At 44.8% G+C, this 27,271-nt stretch overlaps 2 protein-coding genes across 5 annotated transcripts in view; one reads left to right on the top strand and one right to left on the bottom strand.

Moving 5' to 3' along the window:
* Positions 1-22,917, bottom strand: part of HEATR4 (HEAT repeat containing 4) — a 37,570-nt gene extending 14,653 nt beyond the window's left edge. The window contains exons 1-13 of one of the 4 annotated variants that reach the window (XM_082239499.1): positions 22,454-22,917; positions 21,559-21,640; positions 19,417-20,491; positions 15,929-16,116; positions 13,986-14,123; positions 12,276-12,479; positions 11,091-11,237; positions 9,349-9,537; positions 7,445-7,605; positions 6,048-6,152; positions 4,395-4,513; positions 2,816-2,996; positions 341-410 (exon numbers count right to left, since the gene is read on the bottom strand). In XM_082239499.1, coding sequence (XP_082095625.1) covers positions 341-410; positions 2,816-2,996; positions 4,395-4,513; positions 6,048-6,152; positions 7,445-7,605; positions 9,349-9,537; positions 11,091-11,237; positions 12,276-12,479; positions 13,986-14,123; positions 15,929-16,116; positions 19,417-20,366 — 2,452 coding nt within the window. In that variant the 5' untranslated portion in view covers positions 20,367-20,491; positions 21,559-21,640; positions 22,454-22,917. The remainder of the gene's footprint in view (positions 1-340; positions 411-2,815; positions 2,997-4,394; positions 4,514-6,047; positions 6,153-7,444; positions 7,606-9,348; positions 9,538-11,090; positions 11,238-12,275; positions 12,480-13,985; positions 14,124-15,928; positions 16,117-19,416; positions 20,492-21,558; positions 21,641-22,453) is intronic. The other 3 variants (XM_082239501.1, XM_082239500.1, XM_082239502.1) reach the window with 3 other exon arrangements.
* Positions 22,918-23,191: 274 nt separating this feature from the next.
* Positions 23,192-26,437, top strand: LOC309527501 (acyl-coenzyme A thioesterase 1-like). Its single transcript, XM_082214327.1, has 3 exons — positions 23,192-24,096; positions 24,928-25,130; positions 25,739-26,437. The coding sequence occupies exons 1-3, from the start codon at positions 23,496-23,498 to the stop codon at positions 26,342-26,344; spliced, it is 1,410 nt and encodes a 469-aa protein (XP_082070453.1). The 5' UTR covers positions 23,192-23,495; the 3' UTR covers positions 26,345-26,437.
* Positions 26,438-27,271: the final 834 nt, after the last annotated feature.

Here is a 27,271-nt window from a genome sequence, read left to right as displayed (position 1 = left end):
GATAACTGGTGACAAACTGGATTTTAGTCCGTGGAAGCTGATACCATAATAATGTGATAGTCCATAAAAGGCCACAGAACTCTTTCCTGTTCTTGTTGCAGCAAGAGACAGCTACTTCTCTGGAAACAATATGAGACAATGTGAAGTGCTAAATGCTTTAAATATGCTATGTAAATGCTAACGTAGGATTATCACTAGTCTTGGGGCTGCTTCAGTCCTGATGATTAAAACATCCACAAATGATGATCAGCTTTTTAGTGGAACTTGAACATCCCCATACTTTTTACAGGTTGGTTCTGCACATGAGAAGGAAATGATAGGGTCCTAGCCTATAGAATACCTTTGATAGCGAGAGTCTTGATTTTCCAGAGAGGGTCAGTCTGCATTATCTTAAAAAGGCACCTGAGCACCTAAGAACAGCAACAAGAAAAAAGGTATTAGTTGCAAGAACGTAGTTTGCATATTGTTTTAAACGGGATGGTTCACACCAAATAAATTACAAGACTGCCCCAATAGGGAATTCCAGACTGTAATATAAAGGCAGCAGGTAGGCACGATGTGGAACCCACCAAGCCAAACATCGCCCATCAGTTGTGTATTGTAACATTTTTGCAGGGCAGACAGGTAGCTCATTCAATTCCATTGTCTTGAAAAAGCCATCTTTCCATTATGTGCAGTATTTTCTTTTCCTGTTCAGGCCTCATAATAATGAAGGAGAGAAACACAATAGCACATTTCTGCTTTCATTCACCCCATCAGAAGGTGAAGCTTTTAATATTTAATAGGGAATATTTATAGGGAAGTTTTTAATATTTAATGTTTTATTGTGTTTTTTTATCTGCTGGAGGCCACGGCAACCCAGTCGGATGGGCGATGTACAAATTATAATCATTATTATTATTCATCACATTCCTTTAACTTTCAGTGGTGCTTAGAAGGTCTTGGCAAACTGTGCCTATCATATTTTTTAAAAATAAAGTATGGGAATGAATAAATAATAAACACAGCTTATATTATTTTTAAACACAGAAAATACAGTCTATGGCGGGGTGGACTTTTAGAGACAGCTAACAGAAAGTCCACAAACCAGATCAAAGCCCCCAAGCAACTTCAGCTGGATTCATTGGCTCTACCAAAAAATACTTTGGAGATGTAGCAGAAATGTTTCCCTGGGATGAAACGGAATTGAGCTGGGATACGGAGCCTGTGGCCCTCCATATGCTCTTGGAGTACAACTTCCATCACCTCTGATCATTAGCCATGCTGATTGGGACTGACAGGAGTTGGAGTCTAACAACATCTGGAGGGCCACAGGTTCTCTGTCTCTGGACAAGGGACTTTAATATAGATCTTGGCCCTAGGACCCCTGACCATTAGGTCCAGTCGTGACCAACTCTGGGGTTGCAGCGCTCATCTCACTTTATTGACCTAGGGAGCCAGCATACAGCTTCCTGGTCATGTGGCCAGCATGACCAAGTCGCTTCTGGCGAACCAGAGCAGCGCACGGAAACGCCATTTACCTTCCCACCAGAGCGGTACCTATTTATCTACTTGCACTTTGATGTGCTTTCAAACTGCTAGGTTGGCAGGAGCTGGGACCGAGCAACGGGAGCTCACCCCGTCGCGGGGATTCAAACCGCCGACCTTCTGATCAGCAAGTCCTAGGCTCTGTGGTTTAACCCACAGCGCCACCCGCGTCCCTGATCCAGCTCAAACTGCATGTAATGAAGTCTACATCAAAAGGAATAAGAACAGTCCGGTTGAATCAAACCAAAGGCCCATCTAGTCCAGCTTCCTGTACTCACAGTGGTCAATCAGATGCCTATGAGAATTTTGCAAGCATGACCTGAATACAGCAGCACTCTCCCCTCTTGCAATTCCCTGCAACTGGTATACAGAGGCACACTGCCTCTGGCACATGTATCATGGCTAGCAGCCACTGATAGCCTTATTCTCTATGAATTTCCCTAATCCTCTTGGAAAAGCATCCAAGTTGTCGGCCACCATCTTATGGGGGTGGTTTCATAGTTTAACTATGTGTTGCGTGAAGAAGGATCTTGTCTGTCCTGAATCTCCCATTAATTCAGATTCTTTGGAGGGACCCAGGTTCTAGTATTAGAGCAGAGGGAGAATAATTTCTCTTTACCCATTTTCTCCACATCATGCATCCAGGCAGAACCCAGCCTGAAAAAGCATCACAATGTAGAAGTAGCGTTATACATCCAGATGCACAATGTAGAAGTAGCGTTATACATCCATTTATACCACATCTACTATGCATGTAGAAGGTTGGTTCTCCCCAAATAATCAGTGAGGAAGATGTATTGTTCCAGCCCTGGACTAGCGTCTGAAGAATAAGTCTCTGAAGAAGCCATCCAGGCTGCATTCAAGAAAGGAATTTCTATTTATCTCCACATATAGGGCTTTTGCCAGTCATTTTGCTGGGACTGGCCCAAGAACATTTGGCACCTAAGGCAAACCACAAAATAGCATCCCCCCAGGGAAGAAGGGGTGGGTGAAGATCTACATCAGGAATCAGCGGGAAATAAATGGCCACTTTGGGAACAAAGGGTGGGAGAAGACCAGCAGTACCTCCTATTCACCAAGAGGCTGATGCAAAGGAGGCATGGAGGGGGTGCTGCCAAGGATCTGGCCTTCAAGGAACAGCACCCCCGCTGTCTCTGCCACTGCAGCAGCATCAGAAGGCGATGCATTGTTTGGAGGCTGAATCTGCTGTCCCTACAGATCCCGCCACCTGAGGCAGTCACCTCACCTTGCCTCGTGGATGCACTGGCCCTACATTTTGAACACTCACCATCTCTTCTTTAATCTGAAGTTCTCCAGCTGCCCAGCAGGCTTCTTTTCGAACTGCTACAAAGTCATCAGTGAAACACTTTAGGAAGCCAGGGAGCAGCCTGGCCGTCATGAGTTTCAGCCACCCAATCAATGAAAGAGCTTCCACCCTCATCCGGACATCTCCTCTTTTTAGCTTCTCCCTGAGGGCACAAGTGTGTTCTTAATGAACAATGGTTGAACTCAGTTATTAAGTCCTGGGTGTAAAGACTTCATTTGAAGTGAAGGGCCATTAATTATAGCAAGTGTTAATAGAATCAGCAACAGCATAAACCCCCGTGTTCATGAGCTAGATGTGTTTAGCACATGCATAGGCAAACTCGGCCCGTCAGATGTTTTTTGGCCTACAACTCCCATGATCCCTAGCTATCAGGACCAGTGGTCAGGGATGATGGGAATTGTAGTCCCAAAACATTTGGAGGGCCGAGTTTGCCTATGCCTAGTTTAGCATAAAGAACTGTAAGGGTAATCACTGTGGTGCTGTCCAGATGTTGTTGGGCCCATCAGGACCAGACAGCGTGGCCAATGGTTAGGGATGATGGGAGTTGTATCCCACCAACACCTGGAGGGCACCACTGTCACTTCCACGCTGGAGAAATCCTCTTCGGAGGAGGACCTGGAGCTCCCCAAGGCAAATGGAGCAGCAGGTTGTGTCAATTAACAGTCAGACAGAGCCAAACCTTTCATTGGTCACAGCCCTCCAACCTCCTCCTTAGGACACAGGAGGCCCCTGCACAGAATCAGAGGCAGAGGCTGATCAGCCGCTGAGTCTGGGGGAGTGCAGGTGCCCACAGGTGCAGGCTCAGTCAGGCTGCTGCCCTCCTCAAGAGAAAATGGCTACTTGTGAGTAAGATGCTCCTCATTAACAGACGAACTCTTTAGGCAGCCTTGATGGCTTGCAGCTGCGCTCTAGGTTCCAAAGTAAACGCACCAGTGTAATTGCACCAGTTGCCTGATTTGAGTCCAGGCCCCAGTGTCTTGACCTTGGACTGATTCTGGATGTTGCCTCTCATGTTGCCCCTGTGCATTGCCTTCAGACAATCAGACCAGTTCACATTATGGAGCAGAGGATCAATCAAGCTTTAGTTTTGTGCATTTAAAAGCATAACAACAATGGTTATTAACTTTATCCTATTTTGTCATTACTTAAGAGCATACTAAGGGTGCAAATCCTGTAAATGACTTAGGCCAGCTAAGTGGCCTTAGGAAGCAGTATATATGATGCTCTGCTGGCAGAGATGGAGCTATGTCAGCAGAATGATACTTACCCTGAAGGAACTACCTCCAGTACGTCGGCTGAAAACTCTTGCCAGGATATCTGTGGCACTGGGCACAAATGTGACTGTATAGGATTGCTCTGCCCATCAGTGAAGATGATGTTTCTAACATGCATATGGATCTCTATGCGTCTCATTTCAAATGCCATCAGACATTATTGAGGTCCTCTGTTTCCAATGCACTGTCTATCTGCATTTCAGAATCTTGCATAGGAAATGTTTTGCTAGTGATTGAGATGTCTTACCACGTTGCATGGCTCTCACCTGAGTTGATCATGGACTTCTTTCCCAAGCTCCAAATGCCCCAAAGCCTTGGCAGCTGCCTGGCGTACATCAAACTTCCAATCTGTCCACATGAGCTGGACAATTTTGTTTTTTAGGTCCTACATAGAAGAACTAAGAGTAACTTAGAGAACTAAGGCAACAGATAAATTGACGCTGAAGAAGACAAAGATGAAGATGATCATTAAAAAGCATTTATATGCCACTTAATATTTTTTAAAAAGCTAAGCAGTGTACAACATAAAGACAACAAGCAGTGTCATTGAAAGAGAATGCAACATAAAACCAGTAAAACAGTAGTATAAGAGTGTCCAGGCACTGGTTTGAAACAGCCACACCCTCTCCTGATTCAGATGTAACAGAAACAGAGCCCCAAATCTCCCCATAACACAACTGGCAGGAGGCCGGTCCTTAGTTTCCCAATGCTGCTCTCTGAAAGCAGCCCTGTAGGACCAGAACTGCTGCAACACAACCTTGCTTCACAAGGCATCATTTTAAAAGAGTACAACTGTTTCTTATGTCAGCATCTCTGCGGGGAGCCATGTAGAAAGCCTGGACACCTAGAAAAGTCTAGGAATCAAGGAAGCTGGCCCCCTTCATTGCTGGGTAGCCCTTTGGGAAGGAATGGATGTTTTTTGGCAAGCCTAGGATTTCTGCTCACAGTAGAAACCTTAACCTGTGCATCCCAACCCCAGTGCTCATATACATAATGCAGGCTTGGATTCCAAGGTAAGTTAATTTAAGAAGCTCATAAAAGGAAAGCTTCCCATTCCCTCTGTCTCTCTGAAGACACCTGAACCCTCCAAAAAGCCTACTCTGGAGGGCCAGTGGCCTCCTAAACAATGTGGGTTGGGATGCAGTGGGCTGCTGGTGGACAAGGGAATCTTCCAAAATCAGACTTGGATAACTTAATATAACTTAACAAAATCCACAGAAGGAAAGTTTTGTGATTCCCTTCCTTCTCCTTTTATCCCCAGGATACACCTGAGCCCAAGCCTCTGCTGTTTCGGAGGGCCTCCTGAGTCTCTACTGAGGCTTTTCAGGGAACACACAAGGCTGGGTAGCGAGGAGGCAAGAGGAAACATTCCTTCCATGAGCTTCCTTCAGCTGATTTAGTTTAGGATTCAAACCAAAGAATTTTCTGTCTATATATTCACATCTCAGTCTTTGCACATTGTTTCACCACCAGTGCCATTTAGGAGCAATTTTAAATAAATCAGATTTTTTTTTACGCTTAACGGTGGCATCACCACTGCAACAATTCCCCCTCCCTTAATTACTATGTGTATGTTGGTGCATGTCACAAATGAAGAGAAACATGTTTTTCCTCACTCTGAACCAGTGGCGTAGAGAGGGTTGTCAGCACCCGGGGCAAGGCAAGTAATTTGTGCCCCCTAACCCGTGGATTTGCGCCCCCTAACCCTAACCCCAGATGTTGCACCCGGTGCGGCCGGCCCCCCCTGCACCCCCCACACTACGCCACTGCTCTGAACTGACAAACAATGGAATCTCTAGTAAGCTTGAATCACGTCAGAAGGAATATTTGAATCTGCTAGTGCTTCGGTCATGAAAATGGCTCTACCAATATTCTCTTATGGATGTTATAGTTTGTTAGCTTCGTGAGGCATAACTTACTTGGCTGACGCTCCCAGGAATACGTGAAAATGTTTTACAGGCCAAAACCCGATGCTTCCATTGGTAGCTGTTCAGTTCGGATGCCAGTAAGCAATGAACCAAGCCCTGGAAGATTAAACCAATCAGTGGAAAGCCTGAACACACTGAAGTATAGAAGAGGGACAGAGAGGCTTGCCAATATTTTAAGGAGAGGAGTTAGGACCACCGATGACCATTTTTGGAGCTGACTGCGAGATAACAATGTGTGCTGTTTTTAACACTTGATTGGGAGCTGCCCAGAGTGGCTGGGGAAACTCAGCCAGATGGGCGGGATATAAATAATAAATTATTATTATTATTATTATTATTATTATATGATAACTTCAAAGCATGCTGTTTGCTTTGCGGAACTGGTACTAATTGACCTGATTGACTCTACAGCTGAAACACTTAGTGCGGCTTGTTATGAAACAAATACTAAACCATAGTAACAAATACTAAGCTGTATCAACAAAGCAGACAACAATTTCAGCACTGTAAAACACGTACATCCTTAAGGCCTGGGCAAATAAACATGTTTTCACCTGGCACTGAGTATAAAACAAATATGGCACCAGCAAACCTCTCTGAAGAAGGAGGCCACAACTGAAAGCCACCATCTCTGATCAACATCTACCTTTCTTCAGATGATGTGGGGAACTCAGAGCAAGGCCTCGGAGGTTGATCTTAATATCCAGATAATTACAAATACACCGTCAGTTTCTGTGCTTTCTTTCATTACAAGAAAAGAGACTGCTGCTGTAACTTCACCACTCAGGGAAAAGGGGTGAGCTATCCCTGTTTGTGATAGTATATAGCAAACAGATGTCCTGCTGGAACCATTTTTAAAATATACATATATATTAATGTTAAATTAGGAATTTCCCATTCAGATTTTAACCACACACACACACACCCTTTAAAAAGAAAACACAATGTGAAGCCATTGTCCATGGCACTGTGATAATCTGGACTGGAATACTGCAAATAACCAGAGTCATCTGACTAATCTACTTGGAATCCAGGGAGAAATAATGCCATAGTTCACAAGATTATCATTAATCCCCATGGAAAAATCTGTTGAGTACAGCAACTGGCCTGGCCACTTATTCAGACAGAAAGCAAAATAATTTTTGATGTGAATGTTCCCTGTGGGATTCTATGCAAGGAAGCTGAACCTGCCCCATGGGCCCAAGTCCACCAAAGCAGAACGACAAGTCTCACGCCTGTCTTTTCTGCAACATGCATGCCTTGTGCCACAAAGAGTGTCCAGTGTCTGTATTCAACAGTGGTGGGCAAGCCTGAGTCAAATAAATATCAGCAGGCCACAATGGTTGTGTGTTTACAGCTTGTTCTTTCACCTGAGCCTTGGTACTTACTGTTTGTCGGCTGAGTCGAGATAATAAAAGACAAGCCTGGTCTTCTGTGGCATCATCCTTCTGCTCAAAAATTTGAGTCAGGATCCTTTTCACTACATGGAAACTTATATTGCCTTCCATTGCCAGGGCTTGAGCTGCAGTCCAACTGTCTGTACTATTACCTAACAGCAAAAGAATTACTAGTATATAATATGACGCTCTATAAAAAAAGACTCTCATTCCAGCTTGGTCTAATGCAGTAGCGGGAAGCCTGGAACTTTCCAGATCTCGCTGAACTACAGCTCCCATCATCCCTAGGGGCTGGTCATGCTGACTAGAGCCAGTGGGAGTTGGAGTCCAATAAGATCTGAAGGGCCACAGGTTAGCCATCCCAGATCAGATGCAAGAACACATAAAACTTTTAGCTTAATACACACACCACTTTTAATTATTAGAGTGTTTGCAGTCTAAGAAAGCGATTGGTAAGCACAGCAGGATTGTTGAAAAAGTTACACTTTTTAGGCGGAGGCGGCATTCTGCCAGGAACCACTGTGGGGCTGGTGTACTGAGCTTGATTATCCTCTTCCAAAGCAACTACTCTATTCCAAACTTATAAATGGTAAGCATAATGCTGGTGGTCAACAAAAGAGGTTCAAAGACTCTCTCAAAGCAAATCTTTTTTAAAAATGTAGTATAAACCTAAAGGAGCGTCTCCACCCCCATCGTTCTGCCCAGACGCTGAGGTCCAGCGCTGAGGGCCTTCTGGCGGTTCCCTCATTGCAAGAAGCAAAGCTACAGGGAACCAGGCAGAGGGCCTTTTCGGTAGTAGTAGTAGTAATAATAATAATAATAATAATAATAATAATAATAATAATAATAATAAATTTTATTTATATCCCGCCCTCCCCAGCCGAAGCCGGGCTCAGGGCGGCTAACAACAATAAAACAGTACAAAAGTACAACATAAACAACATTCTAAAATCATTCATTATAAAAATTAATTAATTAGTAGCGCCCGCCCTGTGGAACGCCCTCCCATCAGATGTCAAAATGATAAACAACTACCTGACATTCAGAAGACATCTTAAGGCAGCCCTGTTCAGGGAAGTTTTTAATGTATGATATTTTTAGTGTTTTTTGGTTTCTATGGAAGCCGCCCAGAGTGGCTGGGGAAACCCAGCCAGATGGGCGGGGTACAAATAAATTATTATTATTATTATTATTATTATTATTATTATTATTATTATTATTATTATTATTATTATTATTACAACTGGGAAACACTGGCCTGTGAGTGCTCTAAGTGAAGAACAGCCTTTACCAAAGGTGTCATGGGTTTTGAAGATGCTTGAACTCAGGATGAAAGGTAGAAATGCTCTAAGAGGAAGGCACGTTTGGCAAACCCTCACCATGATCAACTCCCACCCGGAAACCTATGTCCCCACTGTGGAAGGACGTGTGGGTCCAGAATTGGCCTCCACAGTCACTTATGGACTCACTTTTAAAACCATGTATATGGAAGACAATCTTACTTGACTACGAGTGATTGCCAAAGAAGAAGAAGAAGGTGTACTGAGACACTCCACAGTGGCCCCATCAAAGGCCAGCAGAGCCAGTCTGGGCTGTGCAGAGGGACACTTCTGCCTCAACCAAACGCCTTCTAGCCCGGCAGATCAGGGCTTTGTATTGCAGCTTTAGCTGTGACTGACAGTGCAATCTTATACGTGTATACTCAGAAGTAAGCCCCATTGAGTTCCCAGGCACATGCATGTAGATTTATAGCCTAACTATAGGTGGATTTGGGCCCTAGTCTGACTTCTTTTTGAATATTCTTTGTCAGAGAAAATGTTTTCATGGCTTTGGAGATGCTTGATATCCACAAAACAGTTCCTATATGGAAGGAAGAGGAAAGTTATTTTGCTAACCATTTATCAGAGCATCCTTCATGATGGACTGTGCCACTGGATTCCACTCCCCCATGGCGTAGAAGCCCACAGCAGCAGCCATTCTCACATGAGCATCCTTATCAAACAATGTATTTCTAAGCAAAGGCTGTATTTTCTTTGGTATATCTTCAACTTCTAAATTCTTGCCACCAGTTTCTATCCCTATTACTGAAAGAAAGAGCAGAACATTCACATGTAAATATTTTTGCCTTCCTATGCAGAAATTATGCCAGCTTTTAATAATAAGATGTTTCTTTTATTGATGGTCAGTAAGCACTCATTTTATAAATATGCTCACTATGAAAACAGTACAGTGGTACCTCGGGTTACAGACACTTCACGTTACAGACTCCGCTAACCCAGATATAGTACCTCAGCCAACATAGTTCTGTAGCCTGAAGCGTATGTAACCAGAGGTACCACTGTACTAAAAATCCAGGAATCTAAATGGCTAAATTGGTGTACTTTGTCTGATACCCTTCCTGGTACAGATGGATCATAAAATCATGCTGATAGCAGTTAACTAGAAATAGCTGGAACTTTTGCCCTTTGGACCTTCTGTCTTTCACATTGTTCGTTCATTCTTTGACTAATCCTTAGCTTCCAAAGTTCACACAAATGGAGTGGGTGGAGTGGGGGAAGAGGAAAAAGGAATGGTGGCATTCAAAACAGTGCAATATGTTGGCCCAAAATTGGAAAACAGATGTAATACCTACTATTATTGAATGGCAGGTTAAAATGATGAATTACGCAGAATTGGCCAGATTATCAGGGAAAATACGAGACCAGGACGAACAGATGTTTTAAGAAAGTTGGAATAAATATTTGGTGTATATAAGAGATAATTGTAAAACCTTAAAGACACTGGCAGGGTTAGACTAACTCTAACAGCATATGGTCAACCAGATAAACAAACAGAATACGTGATGTAAGAAAATGTACAATACTTACCGAAGGGGTGGAGGGAAGTCTGAAGCTCGGCAGAGCCAAAGATATATGTGAGATTCATTTGTATAATGAATGTATGTTTAATGAAAATCAATAAAAAATTATTTTTAAAAACAAAACAAAAACAGAAATGGTACCTCGGGTTAAGAACTTTGCTGCAGGATGAGAACAGAAATCGTGCGGTGGCGGCAGGAGACCCCATTAGCTAAAGTGGTGCTTCAGGTTAAGAACAGTTTCAGGTTAAGAACGGACCTCCAGAACGAATTAAGTTCTTAACCCGAGGTACCACTGCATGGCACTCTCAAGACCCTGTCCTCTGATGATTTCAGAAAGGTTCTCAAGTATTCATTCCAAAAAAAGCCTTCCCATTCTGACAGAAGAAGGCATAACTGCTGAGGAAGATGGGGGGGGGGATTCTATGATTTGGCCAAGAACCCAAAGTAAAAGACAGTGCTTTTCACCCTACAACGTTGGCACCTAGTCATTCAGACAATATGGTCCAAATATTTGGAGCAGTGTGATTAGTTGGTTTCAACTGTACAATCCTAATAGTGCAATCATATACTGGAAAGTAAGTCTCACTGTGTTAAATTAAGCATTCTCCTTAATTTGGGTAGGATGACACCCTAGCTGTTTTGTCTATAAACCAGAGGTACTTGGATCCATGATAGTCTGTATTCCAGTCCTAAACAGTTGTGCCACCTTACCAGCCCTGCTATACCAGAAAAACCACAACAAAAGTTACAACAGTTTTCAATAGAAGCTGCTTATACCTGACTCATCACTTGCATCGTGGACTTCGTGGGGCCGCTCAAGCACAGCAGTTGCGCAGGTGAGTATAGCATTGACCCGATTTTGAATGTGCACATCTGCCAAGTCTCTGATTAATCCTTCTATAGTTGCTGAATGCCATCGTGGACCTGAGCATTGAGAAGAAAAATGTCACACGGCGGCTGTGGCGCAGGAGAAAAAGAAACGGCCTCCCCCAGGGGGAGCTGAGGATATTCAACAGATCATAATTGGGGCAATATGTCACATAAAATACCTGTATTTGCTTGCACGGAGTTTTCTTTTTAATATATGGTATAATGTGAAAGTGAGGGTGAATCTTTGATTTTGGCTGGCTTGGATCTTAGAGGAGCTAAACTAAACAATCTCCAAACAATTATTGAAATATACCCCATGGCATTGCTTTTTGATGGAAGATTCACATTTGGAACACTAACTTGGAACACTAATTTGGAACACCATGGGAGACTCATATTTGGAATACTAACTCATTAAAAACTCAAAGATTGCTGCGCCATAAATCCTATCAAAAGAAGGAGAGTTGGCATGTGCTGAGAGAGTTGGGAGAGAGCCCAGAGCCTGAAAGATAAAATAGTGACATGAAAGATGGGGCCACTGAGAGGACTATGCTGAAAATCAACTGAAGGAAAACAACACAGAATAAACTGCCTCCTGCATGTTAATAGAAATATGGATTTGTTGGACATGATATAGAGTCATACACCAGGACTGTGAAGATAAAACAATGGGTTAAGATAGGACTTATTAAACTGGGGGGAAACAAGAGAGATGAATGCAGGAATAACTGAAAGAGATTTTCTCCAGACATCCAGAACATGGGAAGTCCCCTTGAAATTTTTAAATTTGGAATGTATAAGTGGCTTTATTGTTTGTTTTATGAAGTAGCAAGATGTGATCTGATTTGTTACCAATTAGAATATTATTACTTGAAAATTAATTTAAAATATTTACAAAAAAGGGAACAAAAAAGGTCACAATAAAACCCATAGGTGTGAATATCCATTGCAAATATGTGAGTTTGCAAGCTTTTATCAGCTGATCTAATGAAACAAGTTAGTTATGTCATCTAACCACTATTGGCCATAGTAATGATAATCAGTAGGAAAACAGTCGTTATTTTAATGGCCTATGGACAATAAAATACCCACCGTATTTCCAAGCAGCCTTCCACTGTTCCAGCATAGTCTTACGGATACAGATTTCCTCAGACAAATCCAGATCAGTCTCTCCGTACAAATATCTTCTCTCTCTTTTAGCTGGTTCAAGGGATTCGGTTTCGCTCCCTTTGGTGAAGTGTTCAATGACAGAGGGAAGCGCTGCCCAATGGATGGCTCCCTTCTGCACCCTATGAACTGAAGCAGCAGCGTTTCAGTGGAAATTGGTTAGTAGCAATCCATACTAACCCTTGCCAACATTGACATGAATGGACACAGAAAGAAAAACTGGAACAGGGTTAAACACCGAGACTATTTCAACCTTGAAAATACTACCAGCTCACATGTGGAGATTTGCAGCACTAGCTTATAAAATAATTGAGAAAGATGGCTGATGGCCCAACAATAAATTAATTCAAGTAAGTCGAACCAGACCAATCAATTAAGGATTTTTATTATTAGGAAAATTCATTCGCTTTGTGAAATCAAGTAAGGTTTTTTTTAAAAAAAACAGCCAGGCTCTCTTTCAATCCTATTTAGTATAGAGAAAGTAAAGCAGAAGGAACAACAATTGGCTTTATAAGGAACTACAGCTCCCCAAAAGTCCTGTTCCTGCAGAGGAGACAGGACCACAACCAGAGGCGGATTTAGGGGAGTGTGACCAGTTTGGTTGTACTGGGCAAGGAGCCTCAGGAGCACCACAGGCAGCTACGGAAGGTGAGGGGTGGGGCGTGCCGAATTTTGCCATCACACAGGGCATGCTGAAATTTGAGACCCCAAGGCCCACCACTGCCATAATAATAATAAAATAATAATAATTTATTATTTATACCCCGCCCATCTGGCTGGGTCCCCCCAGCCACTCTGGGCAGCTTCCAACAAAACACTAAAATGCAATAACCTATTAAAAGCTTCCCTAAACAGGGCTGCCTTTAGATGCCTTCTAAAAGTTTGGTGGTTATTTTTCTCTTTGACATCTGGTGGGAGGGCGTTCCACAGGGCGGGCGCCACTACCGAGAAGGCCCTCTGCCTGGTTCCCTGTAACTTGGCTTCTTGCAGCGAGGGAACCTCCAGAAGGCCCTCGGCGCTGGACCTCAGTTCCAGGCAGAACGATGGAGGTGGAAGGGATAACTGAGGGGAGGGGAGCTTCCCACTGAAAGGTAGAAGAATGCAGTATAAAGATTAACATGGCCCTCCCTGTGCAGAGAGCAGGAGGAGTGATCCATCTCAGAAAACACTGAATAGGCTAAGGTGTACCTTGGCTCCCTTGTGCCCTTGGCAAGGAGCTGTATCAACACCTCCAAAGTCAGGAGAGACCATGGACCAGAAACTCAAAAAGTTTGCTTGTCATTGCCTTTCACACACCGTTGGTGACTTCCTCTGTGGCCATCAGGGTCCACCTGCTCTGCTCCACCTCCCCTCCTCTTCCTTCCATCCGTCTGTCTGCCTCCCCCCCTTCCCATGCTGGTTTCCTTCCTAGTCACCCAAAGACAGAGTGGAGAGGCACGACAAGGAATCCTGCATTGCTGTATGTAAGTCTCTTGACATGTCTCTTATCCTAAAGCCCTAGAAGTGATCACTCTGGTATTCTGTGCCTCTTTCTTTGGAATCCTTACAGCTGGATCCTTCAGTGCATCTGTCAATTCTTTGTCCCAGTCTGTACTTGGACCCGTGGGATGGAACAAGTACGTAATCGCCTCTTACCTGTCTTTTTTGGTGGCATGAAGCTCCAGACCTCTGGAGGCCTTGGGTAGCATTGCTGGAGCTGTTTATAATATTCATAATGATTATCCATAACAATAAGATCCTTCTTGGTCTTTTGATGGACAATTTTGGCTGACCCTAAATACACACAGAAGACAAAAGAAACCACAACTAGATAGGGATGATCCAGTTCCTGTTGCCCAGAACTTTATGGTGGCATATGAAAGGCAGTGTGGTGTAGGGGTTACAGTAAGAATAGTCAATGTCATGCCCTCCAGATGTTGAGGACTGCAACTCCCATCATCCTTGACCACTGGCTATGCTGGCTGGATCTCATGGTAAAAGTTGTTGTTGTTTAGTTGTTTAGTCGTATCCAACTCTTCGTGACCCCATGGACCAGAGCACGCCAGGCACTCCTGTCTTCCACTGCCTCCCGCAGTTTGGTCAGACTCATGTTTGTAGCTTTGAGAACACTGTCCAACCATCTCGTCCTCTGTCGTCCCCTTCTCCTTGTGCCCTCCATCTTTCCCAACATCAGGGTCTTTTCCAGGGAGTCTTCTCTTCTCATGAGGTGGCCAAAGTATTGGAGCCTCAGCTTCACGATCTGTCCTTCCAGTGAGCACTCAGGGCTGATTTCCTTAAGAATGAATACGTTTGATCTTCTTGCAGTCCATGGGACTCTCAAGAGTCTCCTCCAGCACCATAATTCAAAAGCATCAATTCTTCAGTGTTCAGCCAGTGTGGTGTAGTGGTTAAGAGCGGTAGTCACGTAATCTGGGAAACCGGGTTCGTGTCTCCGCTCCTCCGCATGCAGCTGCTGGGTGACCTTGGGCCAGTCACACTTCTGTGAAGTCTCTCAGCCCCACTCACCTCACAGAGTGTTTGTTGTGGGGGAGGAAGGGAAAGGAGAATGTTAGCCGCTTTGAGACTCCTGAAGGGGAGTGAAAGGCGGGATATCAAATCCAAACTCTTCTTCTTCTTCTTCTTCTTTATAGTCCAGCTCTCACTTCCATACATCACTACTGGGAAAACCATGGCTTTAACTATACGGACCTTTGTTGGCAAGGTGATGGGAAAAGTAGTCCACAACATTTGGAGTGCATCACATTGTACCTCTAGAATAGACTTGGGGGAGTCCTGGGGAGTTCAAATCACAGCACAGACACAAAGCTTACTGGGAGGCCATAGTCTGATCATTATAATTCAGCCTTCCCAAGGTTGCTGAGGTCTTTAAAGGTAGATGAGAATAAAACTGAAATAACGCACAAAACAGGTAAAGGTAAAGGGACCCCTGACCATTAGGTCCAGTCGTGACCGACTCTGGGGTTGCGGCACTCATGTCGCTTTATTGGCCGAGGGAGCTGGCGTACAGCTTCCGGGTCATGTGGCCAGCATGACCAAGCCGCTTCTGGCGAACCAGAGCAGTGCACGGAAACACCGTTTACCTTCCCGCCGGAGTGGTACCTATTTATCTACTTGCACTTTGAAGTGCTTTTGAACTGCTAGGTTGGCAGGAGCAGGGACCGAGCAACGGGAGCTCACCCTGTCACGGGGATTCGAACTGACCTTCTGATCAGCAAGTCCTAGGCTCTGTGGTTTAACCCACAGCGCCACCCGCATCCCTTCTCTTTTTAAAGGGACCCCTGACCATTAGAACGCACAAAATAAGTGCATACAAATAGTTCTCTCCTAATTTTCCTGGACTCAGCTACGTATAATATTTAAAAATGTGACAGGGAGCAACTTAGGATGGGATGGCAGAAAAATGACAGGATATGCACAGGCTACCAAGCATCACCAGAAATGTATTGAGCTGTGATTGTATGAATCCCACAGTTGATCCAATGCAGTTGATCTTTGTGCAAGTAATCTTGGATCCAAATAATGCTTGGATCGTTCGTATCTATACAATGCTAAGCAAAAGGAATTATAGTTCTACCTACCAAAATAGAGCTCTTGTTCAAACACATTCTGGGTAGTGTATGAGTACTTTCCAACCCGGGCGCTCAACCGTTCTCGAAGTTTAGTACGTGCCAGATGTCTGAGATCCTTCTTTGATATTTCATCCGCAGTTTTGTTTATATCAACTGAATCTTCCACACCACGCCTTCTCATGTGGAAAGATGGCCCCCTGCGAAATGAGAAGCATACTTCGAGCTAAGAGCACTGTACAATTTTCAATTCACTCAGAACAAGAACGCAGGTCATCACACACATATGGAAGCCTACCAGGTAGGGTTGTCAATTCTTGAAGTAAAGAATTTGGGTACCTAGGAAGGGCCCTTGAGCAAAGCCCAGAGGGGGACCACACTGGCATAAAAGGTTAGCTGTCTCAAGTAGTGCTTTCTTCTGGGGGGACGCAGGGGTAAGCATACCCCTCAACATTTTGTGAATCTAAGTTTGGCCTCACTGAGGGGCAGTATTTCAATATGAGTAGGAAAATGAGAGTACCCCATTTTTTTTTAGAAAAAAGCACTGGTCTCAGGCAAGTTTGGGAACAGAACTCAGTGTGACCTGTCAGAAAACAGAGTTCTGCCTCCCAACGTGCCCAGTGTCAAGTATATGTAAACGCTGCAAAGAATCCATCTTAAAAAAAGGAGGGGGGCGAATCTAGAGTGATGGTGGAGAAACAGCCTAGCCTCTTGCTTTTTTGGCACTTGCCCTAAAACCCAAACAATTATTTTTCAGTTTGGTTGCTTGGTTAGCATCCCTTAAGCCCCAGCCTCAGTGAATCGCATGCCTTTGCTGTCTGCCAGGGTCTGCAGAAACACCACTCAATACAGGCACATTTGGCTTGGGGAGCCACAAGTTATATGGACCCAATATATACAAAAATAACTGCTGTTGCCAAGTTGCTTAAAGCATTTTACATACATGATCTCAGCAACCTCAGCTTACACCAGCAGCATTGTTGATAATAATACTACATTTCTTATTTTTCCCCAGGGAGGGTTACAGCATAGCAAATGTAGTAAATGCTTCATTTAGAAATTACTGCCCCTTTTATCTGACACTCTTCCTCCTTCAGAGTATTATTCTCGTAAGATCTTTTGCAAATAGGACAGGGTTTACTGAATTGTGACCTACTTTATTACCTTTGTTTATTAAAAGGAGAACCTGAGGCCAGCAGGTGAACACATTCTTAATCCAACAGGATTTTGGGAACTGGTTGTTTTAATGAAAGGGCTGATGCTGTGCTCTATTTATTGATAGTTTTAATTCTATTAATGTTTAATTGTTTCTATGTTTTTGGCTGGTCTTATTTTATCTGTAAGCTGCCTTGAGCCCCTGTCAGGGGAAAAGGCGGGGTACGAATATATACAATACTTTTCTAGTGTTATTCTGGCCATTTATTTGTTTCTTTTCTATTCCAGGTCATCCTTTTAATGTAGGGGTTCCCCAGCCTTTTTGGAATTCTGAGAAAGTGTTGCAGTACCACAAAACACCAATTTCACAGAAGAAAAACTAGTAATGTTCAGTACCTCCACCCAAAACAAGCAACACACTCCCCTCAACTAAAATACCCTCCCACAAAAAACACAGTAAAACAAGCAAGCAATGCCCACTCCCCAAAAACAGGCACCTTCCCCAACCAAGAAGGCAACCATCAATTAAAAAATGCATTAAAACATTAGGAGGCCTTGGTGGTCGCTAAGTAGGTTTCTGAGAGCACCATGGTGGTTTTGAACAAAACAGACTGTGCTCAAATAACTGATTCTGTGTTCCCTTTGAAAAAACTGATACGGGGTAATGAAGTCTCCTTCAAGCTCCAAAAAGCGCAGAAAGCTGCTCCATAGTAACTCAGAGCAGGGCAACAAATATTTGCAATATCTAGTAGCAATTGAAGGCATTTTTGTTCTGACCAGCTTTCCCAGCTGGATGAGTAACTTTCTGCCATATGTGTCCATTTTGCGTTTTTAAAAACTCATCTATTAATTTTTAGGCTGTTTTATAACTGTTTGTAATCATACATTGTTTATTTTTACTTAGCTACGGTAATTACCCATAGAATGGCCCAGTGGCGTAGCGTGGGGGGTGCCAGGGGTGCCGGCCGCACCGGGCGCAACATCTGGGGGGGCGCGAGTCCAGAGGGAAGGGACAAGTTCCTTCCTCCGCCGGGCTCCCCGCCGCCACCGCCATCCTTGCGCCCTAGCGCGCGCGCCCCCCCGCCGCTGCTGCGGCTGCGCTCTGCTCACTGCTCACACGGGGAGCAGCCGCTGCAGCAGCGCCGACGCCGCCACCGACGCCTGGCCCGGCACGGGCAGCCTCCGCACCCTGACGCCGCCGCCATCCCCTCGGCCCAGCCACAGGCGGCGGCTGCTTCTGTCGACTGGGAGGGAGGAGAGCTCCGAGGGGCCTCGCCGCGCCCTGTGCTCCCCAAAACCCTCCGAGAGGAAGCCAGCGGGCAGGCGAGGGTCTCCCGGCAGAAGGGGGCGCCGCTGGCTCCGGCTCTCAGCCGCGGGGGGGGGGGGGCGAGGACGACTGGAAGCCCCCGGACCCGGCCGGGAGGAGGAGAGGCGCTGGCCAAGCCCGGATCTGGAGCTCCACCTACAGCCCAAGGAGAGGAAGGGGCGGGGAGGCGCCCGAGGGGAGGGGGCTTCGGCTGCCTCGGCCCGCGGGGGCTCCGCAAATAATAAATTTAATAAATTCCTGCTAAGCCTTTGGGGGGGGTCCTTGGCTCCTTCGCTCGCCCCCAGCCCCAGTGGCGCAGCGTGTGGGGTGCAGGGGGGCCGGGCGCAACATCTGGGGGGGCGTGCTCGCACTGGAGTGCTAAAATCCACGGGTTAGGGGGCGCAAATTACTTGCCTTGCCCCGGGTGCTGACAACCCACGCTACGCCACTGGAATGGCCTTCACAGGGGTGTCACAGAAACCCATATTTTGTCCCATCATCCTTCAAATGAACATTGGAAAGTGAGGGGAAAGAGCAGCTTTTTTTGCAAAAATGTATAGGGCTAAGGGACGCGGGTGGCGCTGTGGGTTAAACCACAGAGCCTAGGACTTGCCGATCAGAAGGTCAGTGGTTCAAATCCCTGTGACGGGGTGAGTTCCTGTTGCTCAGTCCCTGCTCCTGCCAACCTAGCAGTTCGAAAGCACGTCAAAGTGAAAGTAGATAAATAGGTACTGCTCCGGCGGGAAGGTAAACAATGTTTCTGTGTGCTGCTCTGGTTCGCCAGAAGTGGCTTAGTCATGCTGGCCACATGTCCCGGAAGCTGTACGCTGGCTCCCTCGGCCAATAAAGCGAGATGAGCGCCGCAACCCCAGAGATGTCCGCTACTGGACCTAATGGTCAGGGGTCCCTTTACCCTTTACTTTTTATAGGGCTAAACCTAAGATCACAATCCCATGAGGCATGTTTCCAAATAATGAGATTAGCATCTAAATGTAACACAGCTTGATGCTCCAGTACAACAGGTATTTATTTGCCTTACCTGTAATAATAAGCAGAGAGAGGTGTCTCCGGTTTCTTCTCTTCATCTATTTGAATTTGAATCTGACCTTTCACTACTGTATCCTCAGCCTGAATCTGATCCAGTAATTCCACATCACTTTCATCAGGAAGCACGTACCTGATGCTTTCCCAGTTATATTTTTGCTTCTTGAAACCTGGTGGCTTACCCTGAACCCAGCCTCCCCAGGTGGGCTGATTATTCACAATGAATTGAGCTGTAGCCTTGTTTAACTTCACCAACATTGTTCCTTCCCACCTCAGGTCCCCATGATCTGGCTCATGGAGTGTGGTGCCCTGGGGTCTTGCTTTTGACCTCTTGATTGTCAAGTCTCCTAACATCTCATGAGGTTCTGTGAGGAACGCCTGTGTGTAAGGAGGTTCACAAGAAGGAGGAGGGGGAGGAGGTGGAATAGGTACCAGGAGACTTGGCTCTGAAAGTGTGCTTTCTACCTTGGCTTTCCATATAAGCTCTTCCATGCAGACAGGAACATCAGCGGTGGTTTCCTTGGGAGGAGGCGTGTCTGGCTTCATTTCCAGGGACTGTAATTTCTTCAAAGGTTTGAGCCTACTTGGTCGCCTTTGCTTCTTAACAACAACATTTTCACTTTCTTTTCTCTGAATGACACTGGAAAAATCATACAATCCCCTGGGGTCATAGTCCTTAAAGGACTGAAGCATTGCCCCTCTGTGGTAAACAGCTTCTTTAGAAAAATATAGGTTCTTGGCTGCATTCTGGAGGCATTGTTTCCGGTATTCTGAATAGTGCTCTTCAGCATGACAAACATCTCTCTGGTACATGAAAGGCATTTTTGCCCTCATTGCAGACAGCATTGCCTTGCGAGATGGCAAGCTGTGTCTGTCAACTCTGGCCTTCAGACTAGACTCAAGGGGGAAGGGATTTTTGCTCTTGAAAAAAGTTGGTATTTCCATCCTTTCAAGACTGGTGAGGCTCCTCACTAGTGGCTAACTTTTCATAAATCTTTAGAAGTTAGACTTAATGGCTGTGTAAAAAAACAGACATCCCGCTGTTTTCTGAGGGGACACTCAAGCTTTTCCTAAACCACAGAGAGAAAATAAATAACCCTATCAGATTGTAAAAGACCATTCTTTTAAGATTCAAACCAGGCTTCCTCAACCTCGGCCCTCCAGATGTTTTTGGCCTACAACTCCCATGATCCCTAGCTAACAGGACCAGTGGTCAGGGATGATGGGAACTGTAGTCTCAAAACATCTGGAGGGTCGAGGTTGAGGAAGTCTGATTCAAGCAAACACCCAACACCACAATTCTTCCCCAAACAGGCTATCACTGCAGAATGCTGATATCGTTGAATCTCCATGATGACCTATTTACCTTTGATGGTGGATGCAATGTGATGTGGAAGGAGGAGAAGATGCTATCATGCATGATTTATTTTGTATCTTACCCTTCCTACCAAAGAAACCCAGGGCATCAAACAACAATAAAAAACCTATTTTAACACAATTCTAATACAGATGCAAACTGGGGAAGATCTCATCTGAAAAGGCTTATTCAAGGCAGACAAAATGAAGCCCATCTGCTGTTCTCTACTTCTGGCTCTTTATAAGCAGAAAGAGAGTAGTGGGAAATTATCATTCACTATGTTATCATATTGCTTCACCAGCCTAGTGTCACCTCTTTGTCACCAAGGCATGCTCCAGAATGGGTTAAAACTCATGTCATGTTGGCACTTGGGATCCTAGGAGTACTGCTTCGATAGCCTATTACTCTACAGTACAACCTACAAATTACCCTGTCTGTGTTTAAACCATTGCTCTGCTGAAGCTGCTGGAGCTACAGCAGCACTAGCTTTAAAAAAAAGTCCTAGTCCAAGTAAATGTCATTCGGCTGCTGCTGTGAATCTCTGATATTAAACTAAGCATAACTTGCCCTGGCACACAAACAAAAAATATTTTTCTTTCTTCCAAGTGACTATTAAACTTGTACAACATGCACTGTGCTGACAATAGTTATCCCTTTCCGCATCAAGAGGTAAGATTTCTATCCTATTATTGTGCACTTGACATTGTCAGTTCTTGTCCACAAATATTGCTTTTCCTTCAGTACCCTAATCCAATCCGAAGTGCTATTAACATTTCTTACTTGCAAATGTTATTGCTGTCAGCTTTGCACCCTGCAGGACTTGTTTCTGCCTGGAATACATGAGCTGGAATAATGTAAGGATCTATGGTTCAAGGAAAACTTATTCATGATGAGTTATTAGGAATTTTTAACTACATTAAATATTAATTTTATTGATTAAAATTATGCATTTATCCTAGTTTATAACCCTGTTCTTTCCTCTTTTAGTGCTCACTTCCTCTCATAACACTTATGCCACAATGAGGCTGCAATCTACACCTGAGAAGAAACCCCACTAGCCTTAATGGGGCTTACTTCTTAATCATATAGCCAGTCTGTAAATCTTTAAGGTGCCCCAAAATGTTTTTGCTGTCTTCTCTTAAAGTAACATCCATGTTTCAGAACATACCACATTTACGTGAGTCTAATGTGCCATCGAATCTAATGCGCACCTCAATTTTCAAAACCTTGAAACCAAAAAATGTATTTGCTGGCCAATGTAAATGTGCCATCGAATCTAATGCACACCCTTAATTTTCACATTGTAATTTGGCCAGAAAAGGTGAGTGTTAAACTTGAGAAAATACAGTAATATTTATACAATATGCTACGTTAATTCCTGCTACTGTATGGAAATGTTTTCAACAATCATTTTTTTAAATGTTGTGATTACAATCATTAGGAACTTAGGTCTCTACATTAAATTACTACAAGCCACTGTGGGCAGTCACCTTCTTTGTTCTCTGCAATCTTTTGTTAAGTTTAAGTTTGAAAATATACATTGCAATATTGTACAAGAATCTCTGTTTTTATGTGAACCACTCTCAACTTCAGCCAATTTCATATCCCTGCTTCTTTGGATTCCAGGGTATTTCTTTTTCTTGTTCTTTATGAAGACTGAAAAGTTTGTACTAACCTTTCAGAATGGCTTTCACAGATCTGCTCTTGTAGGAGCAGGAGCACATCGCAAATACATGCACATTAGAAATCAGATTCTTGTCTCTTCAGACCTCCCTTCTACTTGTGTACAGTTGTTGCCAGGCTACAAATGATGTACTCACATTCTGTCAATTTTGATTTGTTGGTTTTAAATAGAGCTGCCAAGCTAAGTCCCCTTTGGCTGTTTGGTATTAAACCTGCTGTTTCACAAGTTGTTGTTGGTTTTTTTAAACATGGAGAGAAACAAAGCTAGTGAAGTAACATTTATTGAACTACCTTAGAGTGCACAAGTTTTCAGCATTCAAGTTAGTCGAAGATCTCCAGAATGCTTCAGGTTGGGTGCATCAAACTGACATTTATTATACATTACATTAAATAAATACAGAAGGCCAACTTTTGCTCACTGGCATTTGTCCTGGCGATATGTCTGGCTGGCTGTTTACAACACTCTGGTTGTGGGGAGCGAGGGGCCATTTTGCTTTTCCTCCGAAACCAGTATTTTGTTAATTTTCAACATATAACAAATATGGCAATCAACAGGAAAGCAAACGAGAGACAGAGAGATAAGGCTTACACCTGCACCTCAGGGATAAACAACTTTTTCTAAATTTTAAGATATCCATTCAGATTCAGGATCAGGATCTAAATCTGGTAAACCCCACCATGGGCGTAGCCAAGGGAGGCAAGTAAATTTATCAAGTAAATAAATATCAAGTAAATAAATAGAAATACTTAACTAACTCGGTTATGGCCCCCCTGACACTGACCCTGCCTCACCCGCAATATAAATCCCGGCTACGCCCATGAACCCCACTGAATGAAGAAGTTAGAGGACACGGTGGATTCGGACTACACGGTGACCATTTGGCAGAAGGAGGAAAGGCCTTGTGCGAAGGGCAGCCTCCTCCCTCCGCCCCCAACGAATTTCCTTTCCAAACAATTGTTGTGTAATTTGAAACCCCGAGACGTAGCGCCGCCGCCGCTTGATTTGCTTGAGGCTGACAGCTCGTTCCGCTGCCATGGCCTCATTTGTGCGCCTGCTCTGGGGACGCGGCCTGGGACTCCGCCTGCGTCCCAGACCCCGCTGCGCCTTTCGCCTCCCCGGCAGCTGCCCAAGCCGAGCCGCTCAGAGCGCCGCCTCCACTAGCGCTTCCCTCATGGACGCCCGCATCGACTTCTCCCCCGCCGGCCGGAGCCTCTTCGACGAGCCGCTGGGTATCTCGGTGTCGGGGCTGCGGCCCCAGCAAGAGGTCACGCTCCGGGCGTCGCTGCAGGACGAGGTCGGGGAGCTCTTCGAGTCGCTCGCGCTCTACCGGGCGGACGGCAGCGGGCAGCTGGACCTGAGCCGCTCGCCGGCGCTGGAGGGCGGCAGCTTCTCCGGCCTGGAGCCCATGGGGCTGCTGTGGGCGCTGAAGCCGCGCACGCCCTTCAGGCGGCTGGTGAAGCGCGACGTGCAGCGCCCCTTCCGCCTGGAGCTGGAGGTGCTCGAGGGACACGGAGAGGGCCTCGCGGGAGGCGTCCTCGCCAAGGGCGCCCACGAGAGGGGCTTCCTGCGCGCCGGCGTCCAGAGGATCCCCGTGCGGGACGGGCGGGTCCGCGCCACCCTCTTCCTGCCCCCGGGTGAGCGGCCCCGCGCTTGGCCTTCTTAAGGCCTTCTAGACGCTCCTGCGCTTCGTGTCGTTGACACGCAACGCCAGAGTGGAGGAGCTGCGGCTCCCCCACGTGTTGTTGCATTTCAAAGAGCTCGTTAGTCCCAGGCAGCGGAGTTTAGTTTCAGAGAGATCATGGGAGTGGTTTGGTGAACGACTTCTGGAAGGGCACACACATCCCTAGCTTGGATTTCTCCATCCTGTAGTAAACTGGTTCCTCTTCTTCCTGCTCAGAAAGGGAGAAAGATATGGCACCCAGCAAGCAAACAAAAAAAACCCCACAATTAAGGAAGAGCTGCAGGAGTTTGTTGGCAATAAAACAAGTCTGGTGGCACCTTAAAAGATTTCACAAATAAAGTGAGGCGGAAGTTGTCCCGGCCGGGGCCACACTAAAAGGTGTAAAGAGAGAGAATTGATTATTTGCCCTACTGTGTCTAATGATGGTGCTGAGCTAGCCCTGTACCTTGCCTATTCCTTTGTATTTCGTAGCAAGCCTTGCTCCCTGGAATCGTGGGTTTGTTTCAACAACAACAACTCACTGGCATCTCAGACTCCAAACTCTCTCATTCTCTGCTTTTGATCTGCTAATATGAACAGGTTTGAAAAGTGTATTATGAAGGATCCCGCCATTAAAGTGGGTCATCAACAAGGGTCTTTTCAACCCAAGTGGTCAGAGTTAAATTATCTCCAAGGTCCCTTCCAAAACTAAAATTATGTGATTCCATGCTAGGCTTTCTTTTCAATAAGGTGAATTCTAAAGAAGTCTAAAAAAGATAATGCAACTTCGTTCTGTCTTTTATAGGTGATGGTCCCTTTCCTGGAATCATTGATATTTCAGGAACTGGAGGAGGACTTCCAGAATACCGAGCCTGTCTGCTGGCCAATTATGGCTTTGTAACATTAGCATTGGCCTATTATTCTTATGAAGATCTTCCCAGAGATATGAAGGAATTTCATCTGGAGTATTTTGAAGAAGCTCTGAACTATATGCTGAAACATCCAAAGGTAGGGCCATATGTGGACAGCCTTCACAAAAATAGCAAGCTTCTGAGGGTGCTACATTTGAAACTGGAAAGTCTTGTGTGTAGAACCACACCATACATTTGAAGCACATCTAAGGCTCCGGAACGGATCCCGTTCACATCCCGAGGTACCACTGTATATGCAGAAGTATATATTCCATAGTATTCTTATTCTGAGAGCTGCTGAATTGCTGATTTGAGAGTATTCTCTGAGCTGAACTCTGATCATCACATGCTTACTTGTATTGCACTAATATTTTAAATTCATTATTTGTGCCAAGCTCCTGGAATAAAAAAACACTGAAAGGTTAAAGTCCACAGCAACAGTTTTCTCCATTTTTGACTGCAAAGATTAACCAAAGCAGGCAAGCCTTGGACAGTCACTGTGATAAATTGTTCTGAAATGTGAAATGGTCCTCAGCTCAGCTTTTTTTCTTTTGCCAAACTAAGGGTGAGCAGCATGAGCTTTTGCCCACAGCTTAGTCATGTGGGGGGGGGAGGGGCACATACTGTATGTATCTTGTTTTCGTTTCACCTTTCTTTCTTTCTTTCTTTCTTTCTTTCTTTCTTTCTTTCTTTCTTTCTCTTTAGGTTAAAGGTCCAGGAGTTGGACTGCTGGGACACTCAAAAGGTGGTGACCTGTGTATCTCTATGGCCTCTTTCTTAAAGGGTGTCACTGTTACAGTCACTATTAATGGCTCTGTGGCCAATATAGCTGTGCCACTGCACTACAAGGACATCACCATTCCACCTCTTGGTTTCAATGCAGAGCGGCTCAAATTAGACAAGTCTGGTGTTGCTGACATTTTGGATATCCTGAACAACCCACTTGAGGGCCCTGATCGCCAAAGTTTTATTCCACTGGAGAAGGCTGAAGGACGTTTCCTCTTCATCGTAGGTCAAGATGACCACAACTTTAAGAGCGAGTTCTTTGCTGTGGAAGCCTCCAAGCGGCTACAGGCTCATGGAAAAGAAAAACCTGAGATAATTTGCTATCCTGGAGCAGGACATTATATTGAGCCTCCATATTTTCCTATGTGCGCAGCTTCAATGCATCTCTTGGTGGGCAGACCAGCGATCTGGGGAGGGGAGCCCAGGGCTCATGCCGCAGCACAGGTGGATGCATGGGGTCAGATTCAAACCTTCTTCCGCAAACACCTCGATGGAAAACAAGGTGAAGAAAACAGCAAGCTGTGAGAATGTTGCTTGGAAGAGGTGTTTTATCAGATAATGGGTGTGTGGACGATTGTTTTTTGTTATATATAACAATAAATCTGTTTGATATAACAATTCTGCAGACAGGGGACTCATTATGTTAATAGAGTGCTTTCTCAAACATGAGAAAGCTTTTGTATGAGGGACATCTAAGAATTCCCAGCTACAAAAATAAACTACAAATGGTGTACATTATACAAATCTCTGGTGCAACCACATTTGGAATATTGTGTAGACTTCTGGTCACCTCACCTCATAAAGCAAATGGTAGAGTTGGGAAAGGGCAGCCAAAATTATCAAAGGGATGGAGAAACTCCATTAGGTTACAACATTTGGATCTTTCTAGTTTAGAGAAAAAAGTGAGTAAGAGGTGGAAGTGGGTAAAGTTTTTCTCCTCTCATAATACTAGAACTTGGGGCTATCCAATAAAGCTGAACCTTGGAAGATTTAGGACAAACAGAAGAAAGCACTTCACACAGCACATAGTGAAAGTATGGACTTTGCTCCCACAAGAGGCAGTGATGGCTTCCAACTTGTGATGGCTTTGAAGAGGATTAGACAGCTTCATGGAGGATAAGGCAACAAACCCCAATGGTTAAGTCCTTCATTCACAGTCAAGAGGCAGCATTCATGCTTCTGAATGCCAGTTGCTGGAAACTGCAGCAGGAGAGAGAGCTCACATCCTGCTTACCGACTTCCCACAGGCATCTGGTTGGCCACTGTAAGAATAGGACACTGGACTAGATGGGTCACTGCCTTGATCCAGCAGGTGTATTTTTATATTATTATGTTCTCCGTGAAGTAGAAGAAAACAAAAATCTCCAGCAAGTCTATAATTAATTCTACCTTTGAGCCTCTGTTAGGATATAAGTTTAAAGTTTGCAGCAGGAAATATTACAAAGTTGGAAT

The sequence above is a fragment of the Podarcis vaucheri genome, assembly GCF_965113315.1.
Source record: "Podarcis vaucheri genome assembly, chromosome: 1".
Lineage (NCBI taxonomy): Eukaryota > Metazoa > Chordata > Lepidosauria > Squamata > Lacertidae > Podarcis > Podarcis vaucheri.
The sequence above is the reverse complement of the archived record's forward strand: the minus strand, read 5'-3'. Positions and strand labels throughout refer to the sequence as shown.

What these genes read in the sequence shown, in the direction of transcription:
- LOC309527501 (XM_082214327.1), top strand. Translation starts at nt 23,496, where the DNA reads ATGGCCTCATTTGTGCGCCTGCTCTGGGGACGCGGCCTGGGACTCCGC. An exon ending in CACCCTCTTCCTGCCCCCGG is followed by an intron (nt 24,097 to 24,927) that starts GTGAGCGGCCCC and finishes TGTCTTTTATAG; the next exon opens with GTGATGGTCCCTTTCCTGGA. An exon ending in ATATGCTGAAACATCCAAAG is followed by an intron (nt 25,131 to 25,738) that starts GTAGGGCCATAT and finishes CTTTCTCTTTAG; the next exon opens with GTTAAAGGTCCAGGAGTTGG.